Here is a 24456-nt window from a genome sequence, read left to right on the forward strand (position 1 = left end):
GTCAGAACATGCATGGCTGGCCCCTCACATTCCATTCTGTGGTAATGGAAAAACCACCCCTCTCAATGGCCTCACCCCCGGTCTAAACTCACCCATGCATCCCTCTTTGAAGGAAAGAAGAGCTAGAGAGATTTCCCTCAGGATGGGCAGGACAGGAAGGCATGCTTTGGAGACCTCCCTCTCTCTCTATGGTGATGAGGGTTTCCCACAGAATGCTTTTAACTTTAATTTTTTAATTAATAGGCTTTATGGCAGTTTGTTTGTAAGTACGGATTGTTTGTAACTCAGACATTCATAACCCGGGGACTGCCTGGTGTTGGCCAACTTAAGCACTTCATTTAGCAGTGAAAAAATGGAAGGAAGTCTTGAAAATAAATAGATATTCCAATTTGTTTCTATTTCTTTTAAGTTTTGTCCAGTGCCACAATTTTTGATGGTGGAAACACATCCAAATAAATGGATTCAAACTTCTAAGGAAAGGGGGAAATTAGAAGAAAAACTGAAAAGCAGAGACACTCTTTAGCTTGCCCAGTTCTTCAGCTACGGTTCCTCCTTTTAGACACAATCTGATAAGCAGCACAAACCTCGCAGCTTTTCCCCAACGCTACCATTCCAAGGACTCTCCTTCAGCAGCGCAGCAGAGCGGGAATAGATATCCGTAGCATGAGGCAGCAGAAGCTGGAGATGCTTGTGCAGGAGCGCTACACTACTTGAGTTCTGCAAAGAAGCGATATCCAAAGATGCATCACAAGTAAGACCTTAAACGAACGGTTGCAGGGCAAAGTACCCCGTCCACTGTTTCGGTCAGCCAGCCATGCCCTTCTCCAGGGTACTCCATTCCGCCCCACTCCTACCCCCTCGCCCAACTTCTTCTGTCCACCCACCAGCCAGCAGACAAGGCTCACGGAGCACAAGGGAAAGATCTGCCCCCTCAGGGCTGCCTGCACACTCTGGCAAGCCACAGACGCACTGACACCTTCCCCCCTGAATGGATGGTGCCGTTTTGCCCGTGCAGGCAACGGCACCCACCTCTGCACTTGGGAAAGAGAGGGAATTAGCACTGTCGTCCACAGGAGAGGGCATCTCAAAAAGGTGCCTAACAGAGGGAGGGTCCTCCGTGGTCCCACTTCCTGCAGATAAAGCGGGCATATCGAGGTGCACGGAAAGCCGCAGCACTCACCTCGCCCACGCTGCTGCTGTGACAGTATGCCAGAAGCTGTTTCTGCAGGGAGCACAGCAGCTCGTGCAGGTGAGCAGGCTGGCTGTTTTCCGAGGATGACGTTCCAAGTAAAAACTTGTCACTATTCTTTTCCAGCTCTCCAAAGGCCTGATCCTGGAGGGGCAAAAGATTCAAGGCATGAGTTTTCCTCAACATCTCCCTCACTTCTTTTATCTGAGTGCTAATCCAGCCTGGGCCTCCCTGCCCAGAAACATATCAGTTATATTTTTACAGCTATTAGTAGCTTGTGAGTAAATTCCAGTGTTAGTTGGCAGTTTTTCAATTTTTATTCGAACAAGCTGAGGGAGGTGGGTCAGAAATCTGTCCTGCTAATACACATTTTCTAAAAGAGGACCAGACTAGGAAACTTCTGTAAGTAAAAAGGCATTACTGCTCCCTTGCTGGAAACAAGATCCCAGCCAATCCATAATTATGTTGTGAGTGAGGTGATATCACAACATTCCCTAGTCCAATATAGCTGTATATAGCAATGTCACAAAGCCAATTCAGAATGAGGGCAATCATTTCAAGCCTTCGCTCTTGGCTGAGTTAGCGGGTGATCACAGTTACTCTATTCACAATCCCCATTTGATCAGTTGGTAAAAGAAGGACATTTCTAAGAGAGAAAAATTTACAGGCCCCCCGCCTAATCCAGCTCAGCTCAAGTTTGCAGTATTAACTTATTCTATGCTGATAGGTATTTGGTAATACAGTCAAGCTGCAAACTTACAGTATAAAACCCCAAATTACGCAGAAGTGTCTTCATTAGAATTTCAGCCAGATGAGTGTCTGGATGGTTACTCTGGGCACCGTATGCTGGATCGGAAATATTTCCATAGGCAATACAGAGAGAGGAAATATCCGTGGTGTCAGATGGTGAGCTGTACCCGAGCAAGGAGGCTACATGAGTATGGTCCTGCAGACTCGTCAGGATAATATCCAGCTGCATTCTCTAAAGGGAGAAAGGAAAGGCCGTCTTCTTCACTCCAGATTCTTCAGGCAAGAATCCCAGGGTAATAAATCAAAATGGAAAACGGTTTAATGTGGGCAAGGTGACTCATTCACGACTGAGGGCCAGAATGAAACACAATCAAGCTGCAGGATACTTATTCATGTACCCGTAGCCACTGAATGCAATTAACATAATTTGCATATTACTTTCAAAAGCATGAGCATTGGCATCTTTACTTGAGTGAGGTATCAACACTGGTGATTGCACCTTTACTTCCACGGCATTCTTAGTATACAGTAATTTAATAACAACACTATTAAACTAATTCAGCCATTCAATAACTTTGCTATGGATTCAGAAAATATAACATGACACCACCACATGACAATGCAGTCCACCACAGCCCATCCACAGCACCGAAATGCATTCTGCAGACACGCGTGCCTAGAAAGAGGTCTACCCCTGCAGTGCTTGTGCGCAACAGATAACGATTTAAAGCAACAGTCTCTTAAAATAAAATGCTTTCAAATTGAGGAAAAATATTGCTGGGCCTTCCAAAAGTAACCTTAAATTACCCTCTGTCATGGCACAACACTGAAACTGTTCCGCATGCACCTATGGATGCAAATGTGGATCCCAGGAGATGGTTTACCTGCCCTTTTGATAAGCTCTCCCATCTGTCTGGACCTTGGGGGAGAAGCGAGTGCAGCAACTCCATTCTCTCTCTCAAAGGCGGCAGCAGCATGGTTGCACCAACTGACAGAGTCTCAATCACAACCTAAAATTGGAACAAGAGCTTATTGTAAACATTTCAGTTTAACCTTGGAAGCGGTTTTTATATATTTCACTTAACGTATTTTGAATTTATTGCTCTCTAATGCATCCCCCCACCCTCCCAACAACACTGAGCACACCCATAGCATGGGTTTCAAGGTGCTATTTGAAAGTGCCCTCCGCAATCCCCCACAGCTTCAGCGTTCTAGGTCCACCCAGTTCCCAGCGGCTCGGGAACAGCTAGATTAACGGAGCGGCTGTGGGTACATGAACTGCCATGCGACGCTGAACACACATTCACTTCCTCCCTGCTCCCATCTCCACAAGGGCCAGCACATATAAGTCACACATATAAGGAATTTGGAGCGAGGAGTTTATTTTGGGATTGGGTTTATAACATGTTTCACAATTTAGCAAGCTCTGGGATTCCTCAAGTATTCAGATCCCACCATCTTGTTTGCGGATGGGATCAGCTGGCGAGCCCATTGGCACGATGAGGCGAAGTTCAGCGTGAGACAGAACGCTCATCAAACCAGCCAGAGGACCTGCAGTGGACTTCTAATGAGAGCTTCTCAGGGCCACGTTTTCATACTGCCTTCCCAGTTCAAATGAGTGGGGCACATGCCAGGAAACTTCAGATACTCACTTCTTGTATTTCATCTGGGACAGAAGAGTCCATCAATCGAAACAATAAATTCCGAAGGGGACCAGCTTGCCTCCCAAGAATGCTTGTAGCTACTCCACCAGCCAACGCGAGAGCAAGGTGGTTAGAGAGTAACTTCAGGCACAACTTCAGGAAATTGCGATGCTCTCTGAAAAAGACAATGCTGCTATCAACCCAAGCACACTGGCTATGCTCAGTTCTTTCTCTCCTTCAGTTCTTTCTTCTCCTCCTGACCAATAGTTCTAACATAAAGTTGATTATACCAGAAAGAGGCTTGCGACCCAGAGTGACAACAAGCCAAACTAGAACGGAGGCCTCAGTGGCAGCTCTGAGACTGCAGAATGCCTTTCCGTGACTTAAGACCCCTTCTTTTCTGAAACTCAAGTACCTCCAGGAGACTTTTTGGTTCAGCACACTTTTGGTACAAGTTTTTGTCATTATGCTGTTTTCGGTCTGCTCTTTGGGATTTGGTCTTATCTGACTCTTTCAGAATCAGCACATGCTTGTCACAGATGACAGGAGTTGTAGTTTGACATATCTGGAGGGCATCAGGTTTTGGAAGGCTGGTTTATTGGGAGGGGTTTTTTTTTTAGTATTTATGATATTTCATGTTTTCTTAGGACAGAAAAGCAGGATAAAAATAATCTAAAAATGTAATTTAACTTTTTAAATGATCATTGTACTAGTTATATGTTGCGAGATACTTGAGGAAGTGTAAAACGAAGCAGCACAATTTAAAATGCTGAGTTCACTAGGATTTTCTCCCACATAAATGTGTATAGGAGCACAGCTTAAAAACCTTGACCTTAGAGTCACTACGTCTTCTGACAGCCAGTGCGGTGTACTGGTTAAGAGGGTGGATCTTGGACTCAAAGCAATCAGGGTTTTAGTCCTCATTCAGCTCAGACATGGAGCCAGCTGGGTGATTTGGGGCCAGTCACAAACTCTCAACCCCGCCTACCTCACCGGGTTGTTGCTCGGGGAGTAAGATTGAGAGCAGGAGGAGGGAAGTGACAGTGCAAGCAGTTTTGCATTCATTAAAAAAGAGAAAAGGTGGAAATAGAAATCTAAATAAATAACATGCAGGATGTTTCGGGATATGCAATCCTTTGCTTCAACCAACCAAAATTGAAGGCAGGAATACAGGGAGTTGCTCCCCACACACACACAAAAAAAATGCTAACATGTGGATTTTGTTACATGTGGATGACACATCAAAAACAGAAACCAGCTGAAGTTCTCCTGTTGGTAACATGAAGTCAGCAGAGAGTCCTGTCAGCTTTCCCCAGAAATCCATAAATCAAAGAGAAAGCCAGGGTGAGAGACGAGAAAGAGAGACTGACTTCTCACCATCGGAACGAAATCTGGCAAGAGAGCTGTAGCAGGACATAAGTCTGTGTCCAAGCAGTACAGCCCTGGTTTTGCAACCAGATGACTGGCAAGGAGTAGAGTTTACTCCACGTTCCTCGGCAAGAATTTCAGCTGACAGAGTTTACTCCGAGCTTCTCTGCTGAAACGGCGTTTTTTAAAAAATGGCTTCTGCGCTCTTTGATGACATTGCTGTGTTTCTGTGGTCTTAGAACTTTTTGTAAGAAGCTGGAAGATGCAATCCACCGCCAACCACCAGATGGAACCCTTCCAGGTATCCGCTACCCTGCTGAGCCTCTAAGCCCATCCCGCAGAATCATGCTGCCAAGGGCATGGCCAAGGCTTGAGGGGCTTTGGGGGTCTGCAGACCCTACTGCTAGTGCTCCCTCCCCAGCATGCACCTGTTTGCTCTCTTGGCCCTCTTCCTCCTTGGAAGAGCAGCTGCCCTGAAACCTTCCAAGGGGGCTGGGAGAAGAGCAGGGGTGATGTTCCAAGTGAGGATTTTCAGCTCCGAGGTTGCATCTCTGCCTATGACCTCAGAGGTGAAACTCCTCAGATACCTTGGTCTAAAGATCTCAGACTGCACTGACTTTTTTTTTAAGAAAAGCAAAATATACATTTAAAAATAAATACAAAGCATAAATTACTCTGCACCAGGAGATGTCCTTAGTGAGGTCTCTCCAACCACCTAAGCAGACCACGAAACAATCTCAGAGAACTGGGGACTACAGCTAGACCTTGTGTGCAGAACATCCCAGTTTAATCCCTGGGAACATCTCCAGTCCAAGCAACTGGGTCCCAAGGGCCAGGAAAACCCCACCTCGGTCTAAGGCCATGGAAAGCCTGCAGGTCAGAGCACACAGTGCTGGGATAGACGGACATATAATCTGCCCTGGTAGAACAACAGTGATGCTAGTCTCAGAAAGATGACATCTGGCTCTTGAAAGAGATTACGTGTCTTTAATCTTCAATTTCTTTATTACATACAAAGTGCCTCCTGTCACATGAACCACAACACAACCCTCGATGGAATTACTTCAGGTTTGCCCTGTTCTCTACAGTTATGGATTTTTTTCCCCCAATGCTAAAAGCACAAGCAGGCCAGTTCATTTCAAGGTAGCTAAATCGTTAGCATGAGCTCTAGTCCTCACAATGCAAGCCACGTCCCTGTGCGCTTGTGCCATAGCACACCATAATAGCCAAGGCAGAGAATTTAAAATCAACCAGATTCTACACATCCCTCAGCAATCAATACCTTGAGGAGGGGAAAGGAAGAGGAGGAATCTCACTATTAATTTTGTCGCAGTACTGCTCGAGAAATGAGCGGAGATGGGAAAAGGTGCTTTCTTCAAGATCCACACAGTAAGGTCTGTGCCAGGCAACTACTTGTCTGCAATCAAACAGAAGGAAGTCATCAAGAAAAAAATCCACAAAATCACCATAATGACTCATTAAGAACAGAACAGGGTCTTCCTGCCAAGTCAGATAAAAAAGGGGGTATCTGGTACATAACACAGTGCTCCAAAACCAACCACCCACATGTGATGCAAGTCAAGAGCCCTTTTAATTCTTCCTTTAACCCCCCCTTCCATGGGGTGAGTTGAGAGTCTTCCCTTGCTAAATAAATGGGGCATAAGGGCACTGCAAAGCACAGGGCCCTGCTGCTGTTCGTGCAGCAGGCAGGCAAAAGGGCTGATGCAAGCAACTCGAGGCGTGGTGTAGCGCTGGGAGATACTGGTAACTAAGGAGGTATAAAAGCACACACACTTTTTGAAAATCAAACAAGGTCCCTTGTGGGGAAGAAGAGCCGCCAGAGAAAAAGGGACAACACAGAAAAACATCCAGGGGAACTATTTTTAAGAGGTATTATGATCAAATGCCAGTTAGGTATGTGCAAGCACAACATTTAAAAAAAAAAATACAGTCACTTACCTGTCTCTGGGAAGGGCTGTCCAGGCAAGACTATGGGATGTTCCAGCTGAAATCTGCTGAATTGCAACTCCATCCAAGCCACTCACTTTCTTTGGTTTAGTAATGGGACCCGTGGCATTCCCCTGCCCACACTGTCCCATGGAATTGTTACCCCAAGCATAAACTTCATTATCTAAAAGAGAAACCAAAAATAACAATTTTTGCACCGTTGCCACCCTGTGTGCAAATCAGTGTCAGCATTACTGTAATTTATGTGCTGGCTCGTACCGTGGGAAAGCGCCAAGCAGTGGCTGTCCCCAATGGAAATGTCCACTATCCGAGTCGCAGCCAACTCTTCGGTTAGTTTTGGCCGGAGAGCGGTGGCTTCTGAGGAACCGCATCCCAGGCATGCCCCACAGCCCCAGGCATAGACCTAGATCAAAAGACACAGATCATCTCAGTGCTGAGAGTGCGAGAGCAGCTGCCGCCACCTGGCCCCCAGTGGATTCTCCACCAGAGAATGAGGCCCTTGAAAGAAAAGTCCACCACCCGTGCTATGAAGCTGAAGACACAGGGACTGAGCGAATACAAAACACTTCTTGCCAAGTTGCAAATATTCTACGGCAAGCAGGCAGGAAAAGTTTGGCAAACTGAATGAACTTTCTCTTTTCCCAGGCTGTTGGTGGGAAACTAATTAATTTGCCCTGGTTCAAACAGTTACTTCTGAGCTAATAACTTTTCTGTATTTTTTGTAAAGCTGCTTCTGGCTTACCTGCCCTGTTGACGTTAGAGCCAGTGATGACTGGCTTCCAGCACAAACTTTCCGTATGAACATTCCCTGTAGGGCTTCTATAACTTTGGGTTTATATACTCTGTTGGTGTCACCATGGCCAAGTTTGCCTGTTGGGATCACACACAAGGGAACAACATCAGAGGAAATTTTAAATACATCTTAAATACATCTCAGGATAGGAACTCTTAGAACGTTGTGTTTTACATATTAAAGAGACAATCCACAAATCTAAACAGCTCTCACAAGCATTCCCAGAGGCCGGTAAACTCAGAGGACACCAGCCACCTCAGCACCAGCGGGAGAGGAAGCCACCAGGCCAGCCCTAAGCAGGAAGCCACAATGCAGTAAACAAGGGAAGAATATTCTAGCGGAGTTGTTCACCCACCAACCTCCTTGTGCTTTGCTTCCCATCAAGTCACATAAAGACCATTCCAGCTCAGCCATATATGCACCATCAAATGGCACAGCAACAATGGTGCCTGAAGACTTGGCTGAGCACCAGGCCCACGTGCTCCTCCCCGCCCCTGGCTTGCATTACGCCAGAGTTATCTCTTGCATCCAGAGCTGAAAAATGCAGAACCCTCCCTTGCCCATGGTGGGAATCTCTGGCTTAATAAAACAGAATAACTGTTGTAAGCTGCCCAGAGTGCTTCAGCTACTGGGAGGCACAGAAATGCAATGAATAAAATAGTAAGTAAATACAGTACATAAATGAATGAGGCACAGTCTGATTCTGGTGACATCAAGGCAGAGACCCGACTTTGGCAAACCTGAGCATACTAAGGAACCTTGTCTTAAGGTAAGCCAGGACCTCCATGCCAAAGTCAGCAAGCACCAAAGCGGGGGGGGGGGGGGGAGCATGCAACTGAAGCAGGATCAGGCCTGGCCTGGAAAGATGCAGACCATCCATACGCATCTTCAGGCTTTTCCTGAGCTTTAAAGCAAGGCAGAAGGGCAGAACTAGATTCCCTTGTTCATTCCCAACAGACAAAACTCAGTACAGTCACAGTACAGCGCCATTACCATTATCTCCTCCTCCAAATGACCAAACGGTTCGCCCATCTTTGGATAAAGCTATGGTATGCGAGCTGCCACAGGAAACCTCTCCAACATTGCTAATATCTTTTACTAAAGTTGGAATGTTACGGCTGTTGCTATCACCGTGACCTAAGAAAAGTAAATACAGTTATGTTGAAGGTTTCCTTCGCATCTTTGTTCCTTGTACTTAATGCAAAACTATCCTAAAAATCGGATTTGTAGATCTGCTATAAATCAATACATTCCTCCCTTCTACTGCCATGGAACCTTTGGGTGGGCAGAGGAAGTACATTTCTCGAATACTGCAAGTCAGCAAAGGTTAAAGTATCATGCTTCAAATAGTCCAGCAAACATTTGAGTCAGTGCAAGTAAAACACACTATTTGCTGAATGGTTTTCTTAAACCGTGGCATAGTGTGCTGGGCAAACCCGCACAATGAATTGAGTTGAAATGACAGGAGAAGTAAGAGAAGGACAGATTAAGTATATCATTCGGATACATATTTCAAGCAATAATTTGAAAGAACACATACATGAAGTCTGAGATGGAGTTCCATTTAAACAGAACAAAGCTGATAACCAAGAATATTGGAATATAGGTGTTATCCAAGGAGGTTTTAACCCCAATGAAAACTGAACTAAGAATAAGAGTCCTAGAATAGATGGACTGCTTGGAGAATGAATGGATACTAAGGCAGATGACTTTCTATCACAATTATTGTAGTTAAAAGTAACCCACTAGCTGGTGAGCAGTTCAATATATTATTATATCAAAATGTGTTTTACTATTATGCAGTTTTGACAAATGGGTTGGTGAGAAGTTTACACTAAAGCTGAGTTGGTGCTATTTCAATCATTGCGTTTTCCTTTTAAGTTACACTTTCCTTCGATAAATTACTAACTGTATTTTTTTAAAGTGCCAGGACGGCGTTTCAGAACAGTGTTTAGGAAATAGCTTTCATTACCTAGTCTACCAAAATCTCCTTCTCCCCAAGTATACAGTTCACCATCTTCTGTCACAGCAGCGCTGTGACGGTATCCAGCTGATACGCACACCACCACCTGCAAGGCAGGCAAAGAGGAGATCAAGAGGAACAATGATCGTTCAACTGCTGTTGGAAAGGCAACTGCCAACAATGGATACACACGGAGACCTTCTTCGTTGCTCCCTTCCTCAGTGACCTCCACTGGCACCAAGGCACTCTTCACATGACAAGTACCACACACTCAGTGATGCTCACAGCACTATTTTCACTCAGTCCCACTACATGTTCAGTAACAAAGAAAGCAGCCGAGTCCCTCATAATTCTTTTTTTTTTTTTAATCCCACATCAATTTTTATTACCTGAGAATGACCTGAAATGACCTGAATGAAAGACTCGATTTTGCCATCTAATTCTTGTTTGGCTTAAACGCACACATTTGAAAAGGAAAAAAAAAACCCTACAAGTTACACTAGGTGAAGATGATATAGGAAATCAAATCAACTCTGAAATCAAATTCAGCAAAACCACCCTAAGCACAAAACCCTTATTTTGCGTAAAAGTCGCCAGACAGATTTCTGCATGATGCAGTCCGAGCAGCAGAACTCAACACGTGCCCTCACTCCTGTTCTTGGGGAACCAGAGCGCCACGGCAGAGCAAAACCTTCATAGCCACGGGTGGCACTGGCATTCCCAGCACCTGGGCCGTGCAACTGGCAAGTCTCATGTGCAAACATCTCATGCTACACTTCTCAGTTGCCCCCACAGCTACAAAGTCAGCAGTTTTACTTTGCATTTCTTGTCGTGCTCTGTAATTTGTGTAAATTACTTTGGAAGAGAGGGATGAAGAGCCATAAATAAATACTTTAAAAAATGAAATTAGTAAGACTGCAGCTTGGTTGAATGCAAAGGAAGCTCACTTCATGCCAAAAGGCTCTCCTGGACTTAGGCAGCCATTTCAACTATCCACCAAGGTAGAAGCTCTAGAAAGGTGGAAGTCGCTTTCTAACTCAGTCATGTCTTTCCATTAGAAAACAAAAAGTTTGTCTGATGGATGAAGAAGAGGGCATCCCAATGTCCTGAACCACCAGATGGAAAGCCAAAATACAGATTTTAAAAAAATAGGTCCATGAAGTCGCTTAGGCAAAAAGAGAGAGAGTCAGTACCTGTGTAGAACATACCTTTCCTTGCAAGGGGCCCTGGATAACTTTTGGGTATTTCTGTGTGGTGCTATTTCCATGACCCAGTTTCCCATAGTCTCCGTCACCCCAGCTGAAGACCTCTCCTTCCGTTGTAAACGCCAGCGTGTGGCCATCAGAGCCTTTTGAAGACGACACCTTCTTGATGGATCTGTGAGGCTCAAACGTCAGCTTTTTCAGAGTGGACTGATTGTTGGAATCGCCCAGCCCTAGCCTGCCATAGCTGTTTTTCCCACAAGCACGAACGGAGCCATCTGTAGATATTACGAAGGTACAGTACTGGCCAGCTTCAATCTATCGTTGGGAGAAGATTAAGGAAAATGAGACATTATTTAGAACTGACAATCAGTGCTTAAGGTAAGCACGAAAGACAGACCCTCACGCAGAGCAGGGTTCACAGGACTGCCAGGAGCATATTTTTAGTGGTTGAAGAAGATATTCAGAGGCATCCAAGACTGAGATCTTTCTCTTCTTTTCCCTGCACAGACTCCTCCCCGGCCCCGTAACACCCCCAAAACACTCACTGTCTGAGCATCAGAAAAGCTTGGGGCCAGCTTGGGCTGAAGGATTTTCTCCTGTGTCCCTTCCACAAGTTGGTGGCTGCTGTTGCTACCCCAAACATACGCTTCACACGTCTCAGAAACAAGAGGGGCATCCCCCGTCTGGATGCTGTCCGGACTTGCACATGTCCTGGAGTAGTCGGAGGCCATTCGACAAACCTAGCACAGTAAAGGGACAATTCAGCAACGGAAGAAGCAGCAGTCCACGGCAGTCTTGTTCTAGGTTTGTTATCAACTTAACCCCAGTTTGTAGTCAACATGCACAAATCCCAATCATAGAAGCAAAGTATCATGGTCCAGCAGGGTATCTTAAGGTGCTACTACAGGTATTGATGCCCAGCTTTCTGCTTCATACTTCCCGTTCATCAAATGGCATTTATCACTCCCCTTCACAGGATGTACATTACTATTATCATGCATTTTTAACCTGACTTTTCCCCCTCCTGTAGGGAACCCAGTGCAGTTTACATAGCTCCATTTTAACTAGGTAACAACCAGGCTGTGAGGCAGATCAGGCGGATTGTAATTGGCCCCAAATCCCCCAGAAGCTTCATGGCTGAGTGGATCTCCCAGGTCCCTGGTCTAACATGTTTACCACGTCACACTGTCATAATGTATGCCATTATTCTTTATTTCAGCCACTAACACATCACCTGAAGACAATTCTCCGACTGATCACCAAAACGAAACGGAAGAACTACAGAGAAGTGCTCTCTGGGGCTGCCCCTTAATCTCTGGAATTGATTTCTCTTCGAAGCCTTGCTTTTGTCTGGGCCATCAAAGTTAAGCTGATGCAGGGTCACTTTATGTATAGATACATGCTACCATCCATGCAGACACACACACACTTACTTCACTAGTGTGTATATTTTTATTCTATTTTTATTTATAAAATAAATAATTTTTCATTTTATTCTATTACTGTTCATCATTTTGAGTACTGGGAAAGGCAGGGAAGAAATTCAAGTGACTACCAAATTAAAATAACAGGATCAAAATACATGCAGTCCCTGGGGCAGCTTCAGAGTTGCTACTTTTATATTTCCAAATTAGTAAGAAATATATAACAAGAGGAACGCAAAACTATTTTTTTTTAAATGGTAACTGAAAAAAATGACTGGAGGGCCATACCTCCTCAAATAACCACAAAGCTGCCTCATAAAGAGAGCACAAGCCGTCAGATGTCCTTGTTGGTTCCCTCCATTGGCTTCGATCAGCAGACGATCCCTGTAAGGAAAAGCATTACAGAGGAAGCAATCATTGCAACAGAACTGGCCACACTTTAAGTATATAAAAAAGATTTCACCCTCCATGAAATCAAGTTTTTCCCTCAATCAAAACAAAAGTTTATTTTCCTCAAAATACCAGCCAAACAAAGTATTTATATAGCACTCAACTAATTCTATGTACAGCCTCACAGTCATCCCTTAAGGTCAGTCTCAAGCAGAAAGGCCACCCTCAAGCCACTCCAGGAGGTTGTGGCTAAACTGGGATTTTTTCGATTATTCCTTCATGCCCCACAGCTCCCAAGCCCAGCACTATGTGCCTATTATCACCTAGTGCAGGGATCGGCAACCTGCAGCTCCGGAGCCGTACGTGGCTCTTGAACCCCTCTGCTGCTGATCTGCCCGACACTCCACTCCACTCCGGACGCAGCGCTAGCTAGCTAAGTAAATCAGCTAGTTAAGTAAATCGCTCCATTCCCCTGCTAAACAAGCTTCCTGCAGGCTCTCATGTTACACGAAAAGCTGCTGAAAATATTCTCTTTGTCCCAGTGTAATCTCCTTCCTCTGAATGTTAAAAGCTGCGCTTGGGACCTGTCACAATTCACAGCACTTGACTGTTTATCTGCTGATCAGTCACTAAACACACCTATATCTCCGGCACAAGGCTGCCAGCAGGGATTTAGTGAGCTCCCCCCATGCCCCGTAGACCAACCATGGATAAATCAAAGAAAAGTTTCTGAAGAAAACCAAATGTTTAATGATACGTGGGTAAATTCATTTGCTTTTACTGCTGATGAACTTATGGGGTTTGCTGTTTAATGCATGCAGCCCTTTAGCACTGACTTTGACTCTTCACGAAGCTGTTCTCCTATTCAAAATATATGAAAGGAGTCCTACTAGTTTATAATGTAAGATTAAAAATAACAGTTTTTAGTGACTGAACAGAGCTGCAGCTAAATCATAATGATATACATAACATTAAGGTAAAAAATGATATATGCAGTGTTATCTTCATTTTAGATGTCAAAAGGGTTTTGTGGCTCCCGGTGTTTTCTTTTGTGTGGGAAAGGGGTCCAAATGGCTCTTTGAGTGTTAAAGGTTGCCGACCCCTGACCTAGTGACTTTACTTTCTGCAGGTTGAGCTCAGTGTGCGCAGAAAGGCAATGGACAGATAGGGGCGCCCAATTTTGTATAAAGCCTGCAGTAAGGGCAAAGTATGTGAAAACTGTGACACAGAAACATACCTTGGTTCGATCAGGGTAGTTTAAAAATAATAAAATGTTGGGTGTGATTGTTGGGGCATTCTCATTCTTTGGTTTACAACCAGCAACACTTCATTACAACTTCATCAAGATGGTTAAGAACAAGTACTATGAGCTACCCAGGTACAATTTCACAGCTCACTCTACCTGCCTACCCAATGCCTACACCTGCCCACGCACTGGCAGTGAAACTGAAGTCAGGGTTATTTCCAGCAAGGACCCTAGAAAGGCCGGGATCTGGGGGGAAAGTGCTGAGTGATCTGGCAGATGTGGGTGATCACGCTCCCTGCTTCATCACACACACAAGGCCTGCATGAGCTGCTCCCAGCCAGTATCTCATAGAAAAGATACAGAAACGCAGGGCTTGCAAGTTGCTGTCTCCTGCCTTTCCAAGCAAGAAAAATCCAACATAAAACATTATTATTATTATTACATTTTTATACTGCCCATAGCCAAAGCTCTCTAGGCAGTTGACAGCAATAATCATAGAATCACACACTCAAGTCACCCATCCCACTTCTGCCCAGGCCTGCCCCTGCTTAGCTTCCAAGATTAGGCAGGATCAGGCACTTCAGGCTACACGGAAGCATAAACCGAGCCCCCACTACTTTCATTTTTACATTAAGATTCATTTTGCTAGATGTTGAAAACACATCATGACAAGAACAGCAAGCACAAATGGACAAGTATACTTTTTGCAATAAAATGAAGTATGTCTACCTTCATTTTTTCCTTGAAATGAGGTAAAACAGAACTGATGGGCAGAAATGTCACTAAAAAAAACTTGCAAGCAGGTAACTTTTTAAAGCTCTTGAAACCTCCCATTACTGAATTACAGTATCTCTCTGGCACTTTTTATTTAAGCTGAATAATTATAAATATCTGGCACAGTTACAAGCTGTTGTTGACATAGCTTTATCAAATCAGAATTATTGAAATCAGAGCTAAAACAATCATTCAAATACACGTCATCTTTAGCTCAGGACAACCAAACTCTCTCAAATGTTTCTGATACTGTTCTAATATTCCTGGGGTGGCAAATATAATTCACCATTTACCAAGCAGAGAGAATGAAAAATTTCTACTAATGTCAGTGACACCTGCAACAGTAATTAACACTGGCAATCCTTAGACCATTAAGAAATTCATTTCAAATACACATGCTGCATACATACCAATGATCGCCTCATTTGCATCAATATATTCATGAAACAATCAAAACTGATCATCCCCTCTTGAGTTTGCAGCATTTTGTTTTTCTCCATTGAGTTGACCATGGCTGAAGCGCTTAGTGCCATCTCAATCCATTCTAGGAGGTATCGCAGCGAGCCCCGCTGAGCAGCCAGCCCAAGCAGCAGCTCAGAAGCTAGCCTTCGTCCAAGCGTATCTGCTCCGGAGTTGGGAATCGTTACTCCTTTGAGAAATGTGGTTACCTGAGACAGGCAGTCCAGTCCCATGGGAGGGATTTTGCTTTCATTGGCTAGAGACAGAGGTGGCAAGGAGCTCACGACCTCTATTGCCGTGTGAATGACATCATTGCAAAGGCTAAGCCCAGTTCCTGAAGTAGGCATCATCCAGCTTTGCCGCAGCAATGCAAACAGCAAGCTCAGTCCCGTCCGGACCCCCATTTCTATAAGCGCATCTGTGCTCGACCTTGGCCGCTCGCTGACGGAATGGATGTCTGTTGACCCAGAACTGCTTTCTGGAGAATGTTGCTGCTGCTTCACTTTGCCTTTATCATGGTATTTATTAGAAAGTGCGTAAAAAATCCTCTGTAGCACAAGCAAACGTTTGCGAAGTGCTCCAGCGAATGGAGAGTCTGAGCAAACCATCTTAGCCAGAGCCAGCTGGCTGCTAAGAAGGGCATCCAGGTAGTGGTCCTGCTCATCACTTGATAAGGACTCACGCTCAAAATCTGGCAGCTGGGGCCCTTTGAGACAGAGAACTTGTTGAGGCAATGGTACAACTTCTTTATTACTGACTAATTTAGCATACAAGACTGCAACTCCCTCTCTAGTGGCAATGGATTCACTATCTTCCGTGATCCAAGAGCTGTTTAAGTGTTCAAGCCATTTCAGTTTCACTGGTGGAACCATGGTGGCCATGTTTGCTTATTCATCCGCCATTAGTCCTAGAAAATGAAAAGAAAGGGAGAAATATGACAAAAGCCTGTACAAAAAAATCAAGTTTAAGAAGATACACACTGGACTCAGGCCCAGAAATTGTGAATTACTGCTGATTTGAAGTTCAGTTTAAAAAAGAGTACATTAAATCTCTTCTTTACTGATCTCTTGGCATTCCAAAGAATTGATGTTTGGAGCTAGACTCATATGGACACCATCCATGTTTTTGGGAGAATCTGCTGATTCCACCCATTTTGACAGTGTATGTGGACTGACCCAAAGCCACTTCCATAAACACTCCAAAATCAACCAGCCCCCCTACTAATATTCACACTTTTTTAAGGCATTGCACTGTTAAGGAGAGCAGGCATGGTGTCAGAATACTTACCAATAAGGGCAGCTTTCATAAGTTAGAGGAGTTTTCATAAGCTTCAGCCACAAATAGCACCACATGAATAAAGTTCTTCCTATATAAGTTGAAGTATCCCTTACACTCATCAAGAGCTAACCTTAAGGGTACAGCTTTTTTTCATCAGAGGAAATTATATTAGTCTAGGTATATGAAACTTCCAGACCGCTATGTTTACCTAGTTAAGCCACCCATATTTCTTTTTCCTGCCATGCCCAGGAAGATTTCATCTCATCTATTACATTTTTATGCCACCCAATAGACAAGCATGAGAAAACAGGCAATAAAAACTTTGCTCCTCAGAGCTTTAAACCCATTTACAAACAAGTCAGAAACAACTGACAGTAAAAGCACTGATAAAAGCGAAAATGCTACTATTGCCCCTCAGCGGATGCCAAGTGAGCATAAGGGCTACTGGTGGCTGCCAGGGAGCTTCCCAAAGAACGCCACCCATCAGAGGACAAGGTGCAGCAGTTCTACCTTTTTTTCTGAATGGGTTTTCTGCTATAAGAAAAAGGATGGAAGAAGCAGTGGGGAAACATAGGAGGACTCTGAACAGAAAACAGGGATGCCAGGGCTCACCATAAAATTTTGCAAATCAGGCACTATAAAAGCCTTGGCAGAGCTGTAGGCTGACGCCAAGATCCACAGCAGCATGAACCTGAATGCTGGTTGCTGCTGACAACAGCTTGCAAGAGCTGATGTCCCCACGTCCTGCCTGCCCAGGGCCACCAGCTGGCCACTGCGAGAAAGAGGATGCTGGACTGAATAGGCCTTTGGCTGACCTGGCAGAACCCTTTAAAGGGGCCTTAACAGACCCCATCGAGCCTGTTTCACAGTTCTTATTCTCTAGCGTGAAAAGGCAACTCCCTCCCTTCATGGATTCAGTGCACAGAAGACAGTGGGCATTTCAACACTGCAACTTCACAGGTTTTTTGGGAAAGGCATTTAAAGTGTAATTATATACATTTACATGCGTACGTATGGCGATGACATGAGGCAGGGGAAGCAGTTATAGTGGGAAATGGTCCTGGAGAAACGTTCGTGCTACAGTCGCTAACATTATTCCTTCGCCTGTTTGTGTGTGTCCTGCATACTTGCCATGAGACGCTTACTGCAGGATGAACCACAGTCACATATACATTGCTATAGCAACGCTGCAGTAAGAAATCTGCAATTCAGTCCTCAAAAGGCTCAGCCAGGACAAGCTCCATTACCTCATTTTTGTCTTGTGAGATGGAGGGTGGGGATGACAATCCACAGGAGAGAAAATACTGCAGGAAAATATTACAGCTAAAATACTGGCTTTGGTACCATCATCAATTATTGGGGCATAAGACTCAGTACCATCCGTATTGTTTTGTCTAGTTTACATGATGTTTGCCTAATAAATATGGAATTAATATTTTAACGCACAGTTTTAGAGGTGACGGAGATCTCTTTAAAATATCCATGTATCAAATAGCTGCTGTAAATCAGGATCATGTAACAAAAAGTGTCTGATCCTGTCTAATCTTTGAAGCTAAGCAGGGTCAGGCCAGCTGGATAGACAACTTAATGTTGTGAACCACCCAGAGAACTTCAGCTACAGGCAGGCGTTATAGAAATGTAATGGATGATGATGATGGTGATGATGGTGATGATCATGATATTGCAATACAGTCTTGGGCTTCATTGTGCTAGAAATTGCCCACAGAATTACAAGGAGTAAAAACAAAAATGAAAAACCCGGCATGCAAAAACCGGAGAACACAACTACTCTAAACACTGAAAAGGAAGCAAGGGGAGTCTTCTGTTCCATACAGTGACAAGCAACTGTTTTTCTTAGAATGACAGGTTTATAAGTGAAATGTGAGGCCTTTCTCCAAGCTTAGAGCATCTCACTTACAGAGCTTGAAACATGTACCTGAAAGAAGTGAAGGGGGGGCACCATAGGTTCCTGATTAATGCAGTACATGCGTTCCTTTTGCTGGCAAAGGAAAGAGACTTCTCAAATTGTACGCTGATCCAGTCCTTATATCTGACATGCCTGGTGCACCAGGCTGTATTCAATGGTTTGCTCTAATCAAAGCCCTTGTGGGGACAAGGAACAAAGACATTCCACGGCTCCACTTGATCTATGCTCATGAAAAACAGCAACACAGCAAAAGCCAAGTGGTAGTCTCCGGGTTCAGCATCAGGCTTGTGAATGCTTCTGTAAGTTAGGCAGAGGTTGCTCTTCAACATATTCTGGGTAACAGACTACATGTATAGACAACCACAGTTTTCTAAGCAACATTCTCGGATTATCAGAGAAGTCACACAGTAAACACAGTGCCCATCCTTGAAATACTGATCACAGAGCGCCCCCCCCGCCCCGCGTTTCAGGGTTCACACATTTGGACAAAATTTGGAAGAATCTTATAAAATTACAAAGTGGTGTGGCACCAGAACCATTTTAGATGCTGTTAATTGCAGCTTTGTGTATTTTTATTTAGGGTTCAAAATAGCTCAAAGCAAGAAGATTAGGACTGTAGCACCCCATCACCACCAGGGAAACAAACACATATTCAGAATCCCACATACAGATAAGCTGCCAAAAGGGTCTGACACTTCTCTGGAGGGTTAGAAAATAAATTTCCCGGAGACATGAAAATCAGACAGAAAGATTATGCTTTGATGGGTGCTACAGAAATCAACACAACTTTATTTTATTTATTTATTTATTATTAAAACATTTTTATGCCGCCCCATTCGCCGAAGCCTCGGGGCGGCTTACATCACTATTTAAATTATGTAGTTTGTCTTTCTCTCTCTCACACACACATGCATCTGTAACCAAGACTGAAGAAAAAGTTAAGCATAGCCCTGATCTATTTATTGCTTTATAACTTGTTACACATTTTTCCTGTCTCTTTCATAACTGTTTTATTTTAACTGGATAACATTGTAGAGCACTGTATAATTTAGATAATTTAAGATACAGATAATACAATTTCATAGATACAGGAACAAAATAAATTGAATGAATGAATGAATGAAATTTAACAGTCACTCATTCAGTGACAGAATACTCAAAATTATTAAGGCACTTCTTCCTCAGTGAAAATGCTGAAAAAAAACGGCAGCCAACATAGGACAAACCAAGGCACAAAGCAGGTGAGACAGTGGGCTAATTTTCATGATCTAGTAGCCCACCGTGGCACATGCAGCAGCCTTTCTGAAGAACAGACCGGGGCAGGCAAGATTATTTAACCCTTGCAGGAGCCCCACTGCTGGGGTCTGGCTAGTCTTACTTACTGCCTAGTCTTATTTACTGAAGGAAGGACAACCCGGAGTTAAATCATGGCTTAACTGTCACATTCACAATATTCCAGACTTTTTCTTAATGCTGGGTTATTATTATATGCAAGCTAGGCCATATTTTCAAGCTGAAGATTTACTTTTCATATCTAACCAGCTTTCAGCATGACAGGCATCATTCATTTTCCACCCAAATGTGATACATGGCTTTAGGATCCTTCAAGGCAATCCTACATGACATGGTTTCTCAGACACCTCTTGGATTTATGTAATGCTAATTTACACGCTCAACATAAAGCGCATCCCAAATGTCAAGCTACCCAGCAAAGGCAACAGATTGTGCCACAAGCACAAAACAAACATGGGCCCTGTGGACTCTTTAAATATGACTGTACATCATCTCCAATGTTCCAGAAAGGAACACTCTTACTAGAGTTGCCTGGAAACATTCCAACTGGCCTGATGACATTGGATCAGTCACAAGAGGCAGTCATGGAAGAGGCACTGCAATTGGCTAGTTCCCAGGCTTCAGGCGGTCCTTCCACTGGGCAGCCAACACCACAGCTTTCGGGTTCAAGGACAGAAACCTTTCATCTTCTGCCATCACCCCAAACAGTTACTATGTTTACCTAGGCACTCTCTGTACAGTCTCCAGTCAGTCATGAGAGCTGCACTCAATGACACTCGGGAAAAAGAAACAGCCTGCCTTCTGGAGACCAGAACGCTCTTCACACACATGCATTTTCACCACCTGAGGACTGCAAAGTGGAGTGATGACTTGCACCGCAGATTGAGGTTTCACATCACGTTAGTGATTCTGAATGGAGCGAATGCACAAACCCACCAACTGTTATGACAGGCTACCAAATGACAAGCATGCATGCACAATCCAGGCCCGATAAAAACAATCCAGACTGGTACCTCAGAGCTTGACCACAGACTGCATGCACAGTACTCGACTGTACACAGAAGAAAAGCTGACCGAGTGCCCCAGAAACAACATAAGTCTCCAGTTGGATGTATTGAGCAATTATATAGTTACACAGGAGCCAATCTGTTTATTAAATCTACTACATACATCATAAAATAAATCTCCCAAGGTATTTTACAATAACAGCTAAAAGTTAGCCAACCAGCCTATATCTAAATTAAGTATTTCACTAACATGCTTTTTTAATTCTCTGGAAGAACAGGAATAACTACAAGTCTAGAAATACATAAATCAAGTTGCAATGTTACTTTTGTGCCCTTATAAGAATAGATAAAGTATAGGAATAACAACATTTGTGGAGAGTGGAAACATCAGAGGCGACTTACACCAACGGCATTCACAAGGATGAAACTGTAAACATTTATTTCTTTATTTGGTTCATACACTGCTGAAAAATTGCCACCAAGGCAGCTTACACAATTAAAATCGCTTAAAATCATATCACAGTCGTATCAATAAATCCAAGACACCAAGATCATATGCACATTTGCAGGGCAGAACGGTCCCCTGAATTCAATGGTGCACTTAGCCACTCCTCCTAAGTTGGATATGGAAATTAGCCAAACACACCACAAAGACTGCTCCATTAAGGTAGCTGGAACCCTGCCTAAGGTCATCTGAGGAGAGGAAAAATCCAGGTGGTCATTCGTCCTGGTTCCTACAGATCTGACGCTGGTACACAGGAAGGGACAACACCTGTACCTACCCTAATTTCTGATGTTAGTTCCTAAATATCTGACACCAGCACCTTGGGGACTGAAAGTATTTTCCTGCTTCCAACAACTGATAAAAGCCTATGTTACAAAAAGGCTTGGAAGTACCAAATAGCCAGCAAGCAAGCAAGCTTTAATACATTAAAAAGGCAGTGATACATGCACCTTGTGAATAAGTTTAAGAGAATTAAGGCTGCTGCAAACTTGATAGGAATGCAAAGGGCAATGTTAGGGAATGTGCAAGGAAAATAACACTTGCCCAGTTCTGACACCAAAATTATAGTTGCGGCTTTTGGCTGGTTAACTGTTGTCTCTGAGAAAAGTAAGTACATAAGGGTCAGTAATGCTTACTGAAAAAAGTGAAGAGTGGCATGTGATGACAGTGTCAAAAATAAATGAAGGACAGTGAATCCAACAGACATGAAGAATTCCGAATAAGAAAACAAAAGAAAAAGAAATGCATTCAAAGACCCACCTGGTTGCCCTCTGTGACTTCGTGGTTTAACCACACAGATCTTTTGCAACTGGGGCAAAGTCACAATCTCTGATTTGGGGTATTTCAGTACCTTTCTATGAACCCAGCATTACAGAAATCCTGTAACTACGGCAGAGAAGTAACAACACAGAGGGTATGCCTATTATATGGGAAAGGCCAACACGTCTGGATCCACTGAATGGGAGGCACTCACTTCTTAGACTGGGAGCCTGGGGACCTAAGTATACTGGTCAACAGCAGATCCTTCTCAATCATTTCAACACATTTTGGGGGATGTAGTGCTGATACAACTTTGTATTTACTGTGGCACTGCAGTCCAAATTTAGACACAGCAATAATAATAGTAAATACCAAGTTTGAGGTGTGATACACACAAAGCCTCATGACCAGGCAGCTGCCTTCCCCCAGCCCAGATGGCACCCTGCACACAAAACAACCAGGCTGTCTGAATCACCCCACACAAGTAGAACCCGCAGAGCAACGTGCCCCCCTTCATTTATGCTGCTTGGGCTTATGCAGAAACACACCAAGCGTCTCTTTTTGCGTGCTGCGGCTGATTCAGGCCATCCATGAGCTCCTGGCAGCCAAAGAAAGCAAGCAGCAAACCCATGCGCGGTGATGCAAACTGCCCTTCCAGATGGGAAGCAAGGCAGGGCTTCCCCCGCTGAGAAAGCAGAACTGAGGAACGGGTCGCTCGCTGCGTGGGTTCCGCCGGTCCCTTCCGCACATTTCCAGATCAGCCGATTTCGCACTGGGCGCCCCTCGGGGGCAGAGACACTCCCACCTAGGACTCGCCAGGGAAGCCGCAGACACCACCCGTCGCCCGGCAGCTCCTCCAGTGGCCTGTCCTCACGTGGCGGCTGCTGTTCCCCAGCAAGGATCACGGGCGCGGCAGGCCGCCTAGCGCTGGGGAGGGGGGCGGCCGCAGCTCCTCGCCCACCGAGGGCGCCCGCAGGGCCGAGGCGCTCGAGGTGCTGCCCGTCGGCATCGCCGCACAGGGAGCCTACCGGTTCTCCCAGCGCCGCCGGACACGTCCGGGGCACGCGAACGGAGGCTCGGCCCCTCGCAGAATCTGCCCTCGATCCCCGCCCCGCCGGCGCCCCCCCGGCTTCGGGGACCCGGGCAGCTCCAGCGGCGGCCACGCCCGCGAGGAGGCGCCCCAGCCCCGCGCCGGCGCCCCTCCCCCTCCGCCCGCGGTTCGGCCCCGCAGGCCTGCCGGGCCGCCCGGCTTGGCCTGGGCGCGGGCGCCGCCGGAAGACGGCACCGGTCCCCACTTACCGCGGTCCGGGCGGGCGAGGGGGTGACGCGGGCGGGCGGGCAGCGCGCCGCCGTCCTTCCCCTTCCTTTCTTCGGCGGCGGCTTGTCAGAGCGCAGGAAGCATCGCGACGCCGAGGGAGGGCGGCGGCGGCGGCGAAGAGATCTCGCGAGAGGCCGGTCTCGCGAGATCCTGCGCCGCGACGGGGAGGCGCGTCCCCCCGCCGGGTGGGCGGGGCCTCCTTGCCGGCCTCTGGCGCCGGGCGCGGGAGAGCGGCGCTGCAGCGCCCTCTGCAGGCGGGCGGCGGCACCGCGCGGAGCGGCCCGCGGGCGACCGGTCCTGAGCCCGGGGCTGCGGGCCGCCGCATCGTGGCCCGCCGGCGGCAGTGCGAGCCCGGCCGCAGCTGCGTCAGCCAGCGAGTGGTTGCGGTGGCTGCAGCTTCCCCGCACCGGCTTTGCAGGGAGCGCGGCCAGGGGTCTCGCACTCCGTCTCCCATCATCCGCAGGCAGTTTGGCCATGGGAGCTCTAGTGTGTCACCGCTGAAGAAAACCATCTGGGGAACGCTGTTGTGTCGTTTCATTCCAGATGCAGTTCCTCAGTGCAAATCAGTTGATTAACTTCAGTATAAACTCCAATGAGGACCACTTGTATTCATATTAAGATTAGAAATCTTGTTTGCTTCACCGTTGTCATAGTATTATCATCAGTAGGACATTATGGGCACTATTAATGCAATGTAAGTCCTGTAAAAATGGCTTGGTTGTCATTACGATTTGGCTGTCTGCCAGTGGCAGAGCTGCTGTCCAGATGCTGAGAGCCGGAGGAGGGAGCAGCTCGCCACCCGCCTGCAGGCTGGCCAGCCAAGCGCAGCCTTCGCGGCCGGGCCCGCTTCCTCCGGCGCAAAGGAGTGCCCTGGCCAGGGGGAGCTGTCCAGCGGCCAGCCAGAGTGCCCGGGGGCCTGCAGCGGGTTGAAGCCACGGAGCGCAAGGCCCTTCCGAGAGAAAAACCAGAGACATAGCAGAGGACTACTGTAAGTCTGCCATACCCCTTGCACTAACTCGGGTTGCTCTGAGGAACTGATGGGGACCACCCAGGGAGCTTTGGCTATGGAAATGGAATTATCCTTCTCAAGGACCGTGATGAAAACAGAACGACCGGTGGTGTTGGGCCCAGAACGTGGCTTCCTGCTGGAGAATGTGGCGGTGTGTGGTCCAAGCTCCGAGAGTCAGCTCCCCTCTT

General features: G+C 45.8%; 1 protein-coding gene across 8 annotated transcripts in view; it reads right to left on the bottom strand.

Moving 5' to 3' along the window:
• The window catches only part of HERC1 (HECT and RLD domain containing E3 ubiquitin protein ligase family member 1), a 78897-nt gene extending 55536 nt beyond the window's left edge, over positions 1-23361 (bottom strand). For 6 of the 8 annotated variants that reach the window (XM_044438646.1, XM_044438644.1, XM_044438647.1 and 3 more), the window contains exons 1-15: positions 15124-16079; positions 12592-12687; positions 11425-11619; positions 10883-11194; positions 9684-9780; positions 8705-8848; positions 7661-7788; positions 7177-7321; positions 6910-7081; positions 6233-6367; positions 3592-3757; positions 2824-2949; positions 1950-2171; positions 1181-1333; positions 585-717 (exon numbers count right to left, since the gene is read on the bottom strand). In XM_044438646.1, the coding sequence (XP_044294581.1) occupies positions 585-717; positions 1181-1333; positions 1950-2171; positions 2824-2949; positions 3592-3757; positions 6233-6367; positions 6910-7081; positions 7177-7321; positions 7661-7788; positions 8705-8848; positions 9684-9780; positions 10883-11194; positions 11425-11619; positions 12592-12687; positions 15124-16053 (3154 nt within the window). In that variant the 5' untranslated portion in view covers positions 16054-16079. Of the gene's footprint in view, positions 1-584; positions 718-1180; positions 1334-1949; positions 2172-2823; positions 2950-3591; positions 3758-6232; positions 6368-6909; positions 7082-7176; positions 7322-7660; positions 7789-8704; positions 8849-9683; positions 9781-10882; positions 11195-11424; positions 11620-12591; positions 12688-15123; positions 16080-22489; positions 22787-23240 lie in introns of those variants that run through there. The other 2 variants (XM_044438641.1, XM_044438642.1) reach the window with 2 other exon arrangements.
• Positions 23362-24456: the final 1095 nt, after the last annotated feature.

The sequence above is a fragment of the Varanus komodoensis genome, unplaced genomic scaffold (assembly GCF_004798865.1).
Source record: "Varanus komodoensis strain SLA01 unplaced genomic scaffold, ASM479886v1 scaffold33, whole genome shotgun sequence".
Classification (NCBI taxonomy): Eukaryota; Metazoa; Chordata; class Lepidosauria; order Squamata; family Varanidae; genus Varanus; species Varanus komodoensis.